The 11494-nt window shown below is 44.2% G+C and overlaps 1 protein-coding gene across 1 annotated transcript in view; it reads left to right on the forward strand.

Annotated features, from left to right (window-relative positions):
• The window catches only part of tmem68 (transmembrane protein 68), a 195918-nt gene that overhangs the window by 34759 nt on the left and 149665 nt on the right, over positions 1-11494 (forward strand). Inside the window, exon 2 of the mRNA XM_037682065.1 lies at positions 4939-5112. Within this exon, the coding sequence (XP_037537993.1) occupies positions 4939-5112 (174 nt within the window). The remainder of the gene's footprint in view (positions 1-4938; positions 5113-11494) is intronic.

The raw sequence follows: 11494 nt of genomic DNA on the forward strand, positions 1-11494 counted from the left end.
TATATATATATATATATATATATATATATATATATATATATATATATTGTGTGTGTGTGTGAGAGAGAGAACCGGCCATCCCAGTCATTTGAGGAAGCTATGTTTTCTAGTTTTTATGTTGCTAAAATTTACAGTTTCCTCAAATGTTTGAGGTGGCCAAAAATTTATATATTGGCCACCCCCTGTCTTTGACATTGTACCTTGCATTGGATTAAATTGCTCTCTCCACTCGCATCTGTCACTCTGCACCGGCTCAGACAAGATAAAACAAATAGCTAAAAACCTACGTATTTAAAAACTATTAATATCCATCCATTTTATTCTGCTTTTCCGGGGTCATGTCGCGGGGGTAGCAGCCTAAGTAGGGAGGCCCAGACTTCCTTCTCCCATGCCATTTGGGCCAACTCTTCTGGGGGAACCCAAAGGCATTCAGGTCAGCTGAGAAACATAGTCCCTCCAGCATGTCCTGGGTCTTCCTCTGGGTCTCCTCCCGTGGGGAAGTAAATGGTAATTGGACTGTACTTATATAGCGCCTTTCTATCTTATCGAGATACTCAAAGCGCTTTACAATCTGTGCCCTCATTTACTCATTCATACAGCACTCTACTAGATCTCTGCAAAGCCAATTGAACATATCATTCTAAAGAGACTAATCAGTGATTTATCACATTCATACATCGATGGGACACCTCACCAGGGAGGTGTCCAGGAGGCATCCTAACCAGATGCCTGAGCCACTTTAACTGTCTCTTCTCGATGTGGAGAAGCAGCGGCTGTACTCTGAGTCCCTCCCGGATGACAAAGCTTCTCACCCTATCTCTAAGGGAGAGTCCAGACACCCTGTGGAGAAAACTTATTTCGGCTGCTTGTGTCCTTGATCTCATTCTTTTGGTCACAATCCAAAGCTCATGACCATAGATGAGGGTAGGAACGTAGATTGACCGGTAAATTGAGAGCTTTGCCTTTTGACGCAGCTCTTTCATCACCACGACAGACCGGTACAACACCCGCTTCACTGCTGATGCCGCACCTATCTGCTTATCTAAAAAAGTTAAATCTGGTTCTCTGGACATTACAAAACAAAACAAAAATATGGTAGAAACTGTTGGATATTATTTTTTATCTAGACTGGTCCTATGGTTTTGATCTGCTCAGAACTGGGTCATAATTTCATTATAATCCCGCCTTTCATCCGAAAGACTTCTTCAGTCTGAGGTTCTGTATTCAGCTCAGTCTTATAAATAGCACCTTCTCAGAGTGGATCAACCAGTTTGCTGCTGACAGCCTAAACCAGTTGCTCACATGACCAAGGAGGACCATCAGCCTAACCATGGATCGTTAGTACCCTGATGGCTGTTTGCTTTTCACAGGGGGTTGAGTGATACTAGCAACAACAACATTGTAAAAAGGGGACAGTTTAACACGAAGGCCTCCACCCCTGTTTAATGATGGACGGTTTCTTTTCACAAAGATGGCTTTTTTTACTCCTTTCTCAAACCATTGTTCCTCTCTATCAAGGATGTGAACATCTTCATCCCTGAATGAGTGACCACTGGCCTGGAGATGAGTGTAGACCGCAGAGTCCAGGCCTGATGATGTTGATCTTCTTTGCTGGGCCATCCTTTTGGCCAGTGGCTGTTTAGTTTCCCCGATGTAAGTCTGATCACAGCCTTCCTGACACTGAACAGCATACTACTCTGTTTGTGCCAGGGGACTGGATGTTTGGGATGAACCAGTCTTTGTCGTAATGTATTTTGGGTTTTAAAAGCCACTGGGATGTTATGTTTAGAAAATAAACGTCTCAGTCCTTGATCATGTGAGCAGCTGGTTTCAAACTGCTTGATCCACTACGAGAAGGTGGTATTTATAAGACTGAGCTGAATACAGCACCTCAGACTGAAGAAGTCTTTTTGATGAAAGACGAAACGTTTCTACAATTTTTTATTTATTTATTTTTTTTAATGTCCAGAGGACCAGATTTAACTTTTTTAGATTTTTCTACCTGGATTATTGAGCATGCATTAGGATATTTGCTTATCTATTTCCCACTCCATCTTTCCCTTATTTGTGAACAAGACCCTCCACTTGGGGCAGGAGCTTACTCCCTGACCCGGGAGGGCACTCTACCCTTTTCCAGCTCAAGACCATGGCCTCGGATTTGGAGGAACTGATCCTCATCCCAGCCGCGTCACACTCTGCTGCGAACTGCTGCAGCAAAAGCTGTAGATCATGACCTTATGAAACCAATGGGACCACATCATCTGCAAAAAGCAGAGATACAATCCTAAGGCCACCAAAATGGATCCCTTCAATACCCTGTCTGTGCTTAGAAATTCTGTCCATAGAAATTATGAACAAAATCTGTCACTATCACTGGGAACAAGCCTGACTTACTGCCGGCAATGCGGACCAAGCTCGACACCGTTCATATAGGGACCTAACAGCCCATATAAAAGGTCCTGGTACCCTATACTCCCAGAGTACCCCCCACAGGGTTCCCCGAGGGACACTGTCGAACGCCTTCTCCAAGTCCACAAAGCACATGTCGACTGGTTGGGCAACCTCCCACGCACCCTCCAGGACCCTGCTGAGGGTGTAGAGTTGGTCCAGTTTTTCAAGACCATGACGAAAACCACACTGTTCCTCCTGAATCCGAGGTTTGACTATCCGATGGAGCCTCCTCCCCAGAACCTCTGAATAGAACTTACCAGGGAGGCTTAAGAGCGTGATCCCCCTGTAGTTAGACCACTTTATGGTCCCCCTTTTTGAATAGGGGGACCACTAACCCAGACTGCCAATCCAGGGGAACTGCCCCCAATGTCCACGCAATGTTGCAGAGTCACGTAAGCCAACAAAACCCCTTCAGGAACTCGGGGCAAATCTAATCCACCCCCGGGGCCCTGCCACTGAGGAGCTTTTTAATCACCTCTGTGACCTCAGCACCAGAGATTGACGAGTTCAACCCAGAGTCCTCAGGCTCAGCTTCCTCAATAGAAGATGTGTTGGTGGGATTGAGGAGGTCTTCAAAGTACTCTGCCCACCGACCCACAACGTCCCAAGTTGAGGTCGGCAGCACACCACCTTCACTATTAGCAGTGTTGTTAGTGTACCGCCCAGCCCCCCCCTCCCCCCTTATGCTTGAACACAGTGTTCGTTATGGACAATCCATGACAAGCAGTGAAGTCCAATAACAGAACACCACTCGGGTTCAGATCAGGGGGGACGTTCCTCCCAATCACACCTCTCCAGGTCTCACTTTCATTGCCCATGTGAGTGTTGAAGTCCCCCAGCAGAACAAGGGAGTCCTTAGGAGGGGCACTCTCCAGTACCCACTCCAAGGACTCCAAAAAGTGTGGGTAATCTGAACTGCAGTTTGGCGCATAAGCACAAACAACAGTCAGAACCCGTCCCCCATATGTAGGCAGAGGGAGGCTAACTTCTCGTTCACCGGGGTGAACCCCAACATACAGGCACCAAGATGGGGGTGGGGGCAAAATGTATGCCCACTCCTGCTCTGCGCCTCTCACCAGGGTCAACTCCAGAGTGGAAGAGTGTTCAACCCCTTTCAAGGAAACTGGTTCCAAAGCCATGCGTTGAGGTGAGTCCGACTATTTCTAGCTGGAACCTCTCAACTTCACGTACCAGCTCAGGCTCCCTCCCCACCAGAGAGGTGACATTCCACATCCCAAAAGCCAGCTTCTATAGCTGAGGATCAGACTACCAAGGTCCCCTCCCTTGGCCACCACCCCTCCCACATTGCACCCGACCCCTCCCTGGGCTGCCACCTTAACTTGGTGGAGGAGTACGAGTGTCCCAATTATCCTAGGAGCTATGCTGTCAGGGGCTTCATGCCCCTAGTAAGGTCACCCAAGGCAGACAGGTCATTGGTAAAGGACCAGACAAAGGACAGCCCAAAGACCCCTTATGACGTATAAAATTAATGGAACCAATGTTCCCTCGCCCAGACGTGGGTCACCGGGGCCCCACTCTGGAGCCGGGCCTGGAGGTGGGGCATGCTGGTGAGCATCTGGTGGCCGGGATTTTACCTATGGAGCTTGGCCGGGCGCAGCCCAAAGAGGAGACCTATGTCCCCTTCCCATGGTCTCACCACCTGTGAAAGGGGCCAGAGGGGTTGCTTGCAACTATAAACATTCACAATTCAATTCCCTCAGCAATGGGGAACATCACATATTGCTTGTTTTGTTTTATGATCGAGGTTAATTTGATTTTGGACTCTTGGAGTTTGTCATGGTGTTTGTGTCACACTTTAAAAGTGTGATACAAACACAATGTTGGAGTCATACTGGATACATTTGTTTGCATCCTTCAGTACTTTTATATCATTAATTCTTTTGAAAAATCATTTGGAATCTATTCTGAGTTGCACGTTATTTCTGACCAACACTGCAAGCCATCTATATAAGTGAGGTTTTCACTCACTGATAGTCATCCTGCAGATGTACTTTAGGTAGGGGTGCACCAATTGCAGTTTTCTGGCCGATCACCGATCTCTAAAAGGCCTGACATGCCAATTCCAATTTTGGCCAATACCAATTTTGTTTTATAAGCGACACTGTCAGGTGTTATAAGGTCACAACGCACCTTCAATTTTCCAATCTTATTTTAATGAAAAATATACCCTTGAACAATATCCTATAAACAATACAAACTTGTTTTAACTGGTCATGAGGTAATGCTCTGAAATATAAATGAAGTTTAGATAATTGTTGTTAAAACTACAAAATAATATGTAAAATTGTTTTCTCATCCAAGTATCGGCCGATCTCAGATTTCTCAAAATTGGGGCCGATAAATCGGCCATTTGATAAATCGGCCATCCGATTTATTGGTGCACCCCTAACTGTAGGTGTTGAGATACTGTTGTTTAAAACGAAACATGGGGCTCATTTATTGTTTTGTTTTTGTTTTGGTTGACAGGTGTGTTTGTTTCGTGTCTGGGAAGAATGGGTTGGCCTTGACCAGGTGGAGGACTACCTGAGTTTTCTGGAATATCTGTTGTGGGTCTTCACCCCCCTCATTGTTGTCTTTATTGTGCCAGTCCTCATTGTTATTTTCCTTTACCTCTCCATACTCTTCCTTCATGTCTATAAGGTACGTAAACACAAATTCTGCATTTTCACTTTGAACTCTAAAGTCAAGGTTCATAAAGTTTATTGTCAAAGACACAGCAAAACAGATGAAGCTAATGTTAAAGCGCTAACTTTTATCATCCACTGCTGTCTCTGACACAGTAAGACTGTCTGAAATGTGACAAAGTTGTAAGTGAACACAAGATGAAACAGTTCATAAATCACAAGTAAAACATCCATGTCCCGTTCAGAGGTGAGCTTAAGAAATTAATCCGGTCAATCGAAACCAAAAATGCAGAGCAGAACTCTGCCATGCTGAAGCAGAATGATGCATTCAGTGTGTGTTGGACGTCTCCCTTGTGTTATTTACTATAATGAATTAACTCACTTTAGCAATTCTCTTTGTGGTTAACTACTTTTATAAATTTACTACAAAGATGCTGTGCATCATCATCAATATTGTCTTGGTAATAAATCTGGTTTATTAAAGTAAAGATGTGTGAAATGTGTCTAGACAGCATGAGTGTTACAAAACATGCTGGGTAGGAATTATGTGTGCAATGTTTCTGGCTTTTTGCGATGTTTCTTTTTATTGAAAGTCTTTTTTCTTAATCTTTTTCAATTTGAACAAACAAATCAGAAAACAAAAATCTCTCCCACCCCTCCTCTTCCAAACCAGATCAGTCACACACAAATGAAGTTTTCCACATACAACACAAAAGGCTGCCAGGTGTCCCAAAATGTTTTAATAGAACCACTCAGGGCATCTCTTTTTTTTTTCTAGATGAATATGATACATCACATCTCTTATCCAATGTACATCTGCTGGGGTATGTAGGTCCTTCCATTTGCACAAAACCAGTCTTCTGGCCAGAAGAGAGCCAAAAATAATTCCATCCTTCTCATACTTGTTAAAGGACATAACCACAGGTCACCACTTGCTCTTGCCGAGGTTGGACGCTTTTCCCCCTCCTCTCCGCTTTGCTTTGCTGCTCTGTCTCTGTGAAACTGCTTTTGAGCCTCTCTTCCATATCTTCCGAACCATAATTATGGACTTGATTTGATCAGTTGGTCCCTTAACACAATTGATAACATTTCTTCAAAGTGAAGACAGGCTTTAGGCGAGCCGATTTGCCCTGTTGGCACGCACGCAGCTGGATATGTCATCGACTTGGAAGACTTGATGATCTCTGCTGCCATTTGTGGATTTTAAGGACGCATTTATAATTGGATTTATGATAACTGGTTCCTGCTTTTTGGATTCATCTGGTTGCTGGTCTATCAACAATCAAGGAAGTCATCATCAGCAAATTTGGACCTGATCAGGCTGCTTGTCTTATGATAGCTTGGTTCATGCCTCGAGTACCCAGACTCAAATGCTTTTGTCAGAATGGATCAGATCTCTGAGATTTTACTCAGGCATGTTCTTTTGGTGTGGCCACGTAATTTGAACATTTCTGAACCCAAGTGGAACAACACAGACTCAAGGTAGACGTCATTAAGTTCAGCCTGTCCCCCAAACAACTGTGTGTTTATCTAAATTTGGCTCCGCTGGCTGGCCTTGAAAGGCCACCTTATCTGAATTCGCCTGGAGAACATGTGATCTGACGCTGTGCACCCCACCGAGGAATTTCCATCTGATAACCAGAGGAAATTAGCTGAATAAACATTGTGTCATCATTTCAGGACTCTTGGATTCCCATAGGTGTTGTCCTTGGCCATTCCCCGACATCACTCGAGAATGTTTACGGATCTCACCGGAGGGAACTGGTTGATTATTCTATCCTTATCAGAACTCTTACAGTGCCCTCAAGAGCATCCTTGGACATTGCTCACTGCTCTCGTCGTTCCCCCCACCCCCACCCCTCCGGAATGTCTACGTCACTATGTGCTTGTATGTGCGAGGTGATTTTTTTAATATTAAGGTTTTTTTTCTTCTCAGCCAAGAAGAAAGAGTTTAATAGGAATTTTCTAGCCTCCAATTCCTACATGTGTCCAGTTTCACTACTTTTTATCTGTCTAAACAGATCTCACTTGTAAATTAGTTTTCTAGGCTCAATGTGATTGATCTGTTTAAATAAAGGTTGAATGAATGAACAGGTACCACCCTGAGCAGTGAGATACATAGTGATGGGTGTACAGTGTTGCCACATATCCCAGAGAAGGTGTCAAAAACAGATTGCCAAAAGTTCTGCAGTTTAGGACAGGTCCAGAATGTATGCAAGAGTGTAGCTGGAGTTTGTTTACAATAATTACATGGGGGGGGGGGGGGGGGGGTTAGGTCGGCTTTGATCTTGGACAGCTTGTCTTTGGACCAGTGCAGCAGGTGCACCACCTTAAATTGAATTACAGCTCGTCTCAGACAGATTGAGGATGAGTAAATGTTCTGAATGCTCTTTCCCCAGGTTGAGTCTGATATGGATTCCTCCAAGTTTGTTTCCCATTTCAGTTTAAGGGAGTCCAAACTGGTCTCATGGTATGAACTGAGCAGTGTATAGATCATGCGGAGGACCCCACTAGCATCAAAACTGCATTCCAAAATCTTACCAAAAAATGTTTAGAGGTGTACAAAGGAAAACAATTGATTCAATTCAGTTTATTTATATAGTGCCATATCACAACAAAGTTGTCTCTGGGCACTTTACAGGAACATTCATATACATAGAAATGCCAATTACCGGTAGTAAAGTTCTCTATTTAAGGAAGCCAGCAGACTTGTTGAATCTTCACTTGGTCGCAGTCTCCCATCCTGAGCAAGCACAATGGCAACAGTGGAAAGGAAAAACTTCCTTTTAACAGGAAGAAACCTCCAGCAGAACCAGGCTCAGGACAAGCTGCAATCTGCTTTGACCGGCTGGGTTTAAGAAGACAGGAAGGAGAGACAAACGAACACAGAATTGCAGGTCCAGATATAGGTGCAGGTGTACCTGAAAGACAAAAACACATGTCAGGGATAGAAAAAATAATTACAAATACAGAACAGGTTGAGCAGAGTAAAGACAGTAGTATAGTGAAAAAATGTGGTCAGTTTGTCCTCCAGCAGTCTAAGCCTATAGCAGCATAACTACTGGATAGCTCAGGACACTGTTCAGTGATTTGTAAACATACATGAGTATTTTGAACTGGATTCGAAAGTGAACCGGTAACCAGTGCAGTGAGGCCAAAACTGGTGTAATGTGCTCTCTTTTGCCTGTACTGGTTAAAAATCGGGCTGCTGCATTCTGGACCAGTTGTAGTCATGCAATGGAGGTCTGACTGATACCAAACAGGAGCAAATTGCAGTAATCAAGCCTAGATGTAATGAATGCATGTATTACTGTCTCCAGGTTCTTTTTGGACAATATGGGCTTCAGTTTAGACAGCCGCCTCAGTTGGAAGAAACATGATTGAACAATCATGTTTACATGATTGTTAAGCTTCAGGGAAGGGTCCATTATCACGCCCAGATTAGTGACTCTTTGTTTTTCTGACAGGGTTAAAGTTGAGAGGTCGATACAGTGGTTTGTGATCATGTCGTTGGGAGGGAACAACATGACTTCAGACTTCTTTTCATTGAAACTCAAGAAATTTAAAGCCATCCAGTACCTTATGTCAGCCAGGCAGTTGAGCAGCGGTTGAATAGAGCATGTACCATTGTGTCTTGGGGGAAGTAAATTTGACAGTCATCGGCATAGAAGAGGAAGGGGATGTTGTGTTTCCGGAAAATAGCACCAAACGGCAGCAGGTATAAAGAGAATAGGAGGGGACCCAGGATGGACCCCTGCGGAACCCCCCATTTAAGCTCTGCCTCTGCTGAACTAAAATCCTTGATGGAGACACAAAAGGATCTGTCAGTGAGGTAAGATCTGAACCAATTGAGGGCTGATCCTGTGACGCCCACCCACTGCTCCAACCTAGCAATGAGGATCTCATGGTCGATGGTGTCAAAGGCGGCTGTGAGGTCCAACAGGACAAACAGCACAGAATCACCGGTATCTGTGAATCTGAAGATGTCGTTAAAGACCTTCAGCAGGGCAGTTTCAGTGCTGTGGAGACTGTCCATATCACATTTGGGTTAGAAGTGTAGGTTGATATTGACTGTTTAAAAGGCAGCTGAGAGCAGAGTAATGTAGAGGGGGAACTGGATCAAGTTAAGACTCAGGCAGCAGCATTTTGGCTCTCTAAAGCCACCCAACTGGGAGAAGGGGTCTCCCTAGTCAACCAGAATAGAAGAGCTCTGATTAGCTGCCCAGTAATAGTGCATGAAATGAGGAAGTGACATGCCTCCAAGCCTGTGGGGTTGGTGTAAGACCCTCTTGGCAATCCGTGGATACTTTTTATTCCAAATAAACACTGATATCTGGCTGTTCAGATTGTTGAAGAACGATTTAGTAGGTAAGATTGACAGATTCTGAAGCAGGTATAGAAATTTAGATAGAATATTAATTTTTACAGAGTTTATTCTACCCCCCAGAGTGTGAGGTAGGGATTGTCATCTAACAATGTCCTACTTAAGGTTCGCCATGAGAGATAGATAATTAGTTTTATAGAGGTTCTTATGATCTCGAGTTATCCAGATCCCAAGTGGCTACGTTCTCTGTCTAATTGTAATATCTCATCTGTTAACTGTCCTTATCGTACCAAGCCTTTCTTTTTTGTTTGTTTTTGCACAATAAGAAATTATTTGACCCCTCAAAGAGGCCTTTAATGTTTCCCAGACGGTACAGAGTGGCATACCTGGTTTTCGGTTAACTTCAAGGAAAAAATCTATTTCAGATGTAAGAAATTTGGTAAGGTCTTCCTCAGATAAGGTAAAAGTTGAATCTCCAAAGATGATATGCAGATTTTGTGACCAGGATAAGCAGTTTAATATTAAGTGGACCATGGTCCGAGATGACCATTGCCCCATAGTCACATTCTTTCACCAAAGGCAGAGTTTTTTTAATCAAGAAAAAAATGGTCAGTTCAGGAGTACATACTTATGAATGGGGGGAAAAAATGAATATGATCTTGAAGTAGGGTTACGGATGCGCTACACATCAGCCACGCCATAAGATTCAAGGAATTACTTAATCGATTGAGCGGACTAAGTCAGGGGCAGCACGCTGGCACAACTGGTAGAGCTGCTGCCTCTCAGCAAGCAGGTTACCTGGGTTCAAATCCCGGTCTGGGGGCCTTTCTGTGTGGAGTTTGCATGTTCTCTCTGTGCATGCGTGTGTTTTCTCCGGGTCCTCTGGTTTCCTCCCACAGACCTAAAACGTATGTTAGGCTGAATGTCCCTAGGTGTGAGTGAAAGAGTGAGAGGTTGTTTGTCACTTTGTGGCCCTGTGATGGACTTGCGGCCTGTCCACGATGTACCCCGCCCCTCACACCGTGATTGCTGGACATGTGCACCGGTGACCCCCGTGACCCAAAATGGAAGAAGTGGATAAAAGATAATGGATGGATGGATGGATGAATGGATGGATGGACGGACGGACTAAGTCAGAGTAGTTTTTTCCATCAAACTATGGTCAAGAAATGAAAGCACACAATTTGTGTCACCACCAATTATAAGGTTATGTGTTGACATATTCTGTATGTGTGAGAAGAGGTTATTAAAAATTGTAGAGTCGTCCCAGTTGGGAGCATATACTGAAACCAAGATCACTGGCAGTGTGTATATAGCCCCCAGTATACTCCCGCGTACGTCCATACGCAGAGGTACGCACGTACATACGTGGAGGTACGAGCGTACCCCCAGGGCATGTCCATGCAAAGCTCAATTTTTACGACCGCATACGCAGTGTTGCAAAATTAAACTGCCCAGCGACGGACTGTTTTGTATGCGACACCAATGTATTAAATTCCCCTTCTTCATCCCTGATCTGGCCTTTTCTTTTTTTTTTGCCAAGAGGCAAGTGATCTCTTCCTCCTCCATTAATGCCATGACTGAAATGGTGAGAAATGAAGGTATTTGCCACAAACAAATTAAACTCAGGTCCAGCATGGCTGCGGGAGGGTCTGGAGATTTCCTGGTGGGATGGTTTGATGTGTGGGCTGCAGAGCCAGTGCTCCCTGTTTTTTTTATTATTTTTTTTTTTTTTAGATATTTTCATTAACAACATATAAACACAGAACACCGCTGCGGCTGCCAGCTCGTTTTTTTTTTTTTTTTTCTTTTTTCCAACCTGTCAATCAGTCCAGTAGGCGTGTCAGCAAATGACCAATCGCCGACCTCAATTTGTCCCGAAGGTAAATGGCCCTTGTCTGTGAAGCTGCTCTGCAGATGCTCAGGGCGTACACTCAAGTACAGAGTCTGAACCCTCTGCGTACAGTACACGTGTACATATACGTGAACGGACATATGCGGAGTATACTGGGGGGCTTAAGTCAGAGTCAGAGTCAGAGTCAGAGTTTCTTTATTGTCATTCGCACCTCATGTG

This window comes from Nematolebias whitei, chromosome 9 (assembly GCF_014905685.2).
Source record: "Nematolebias whitei isolate Nwh7 chromosome 9, NemWhi1, whole genome shotgun sequence".
Lineage (NCBI taxonomy): Eukaryota > Metazoa > Chordata > Actinopteri > Cyprinodontiformes > Rivulidae > Nematolebias > Nematolebias whitei.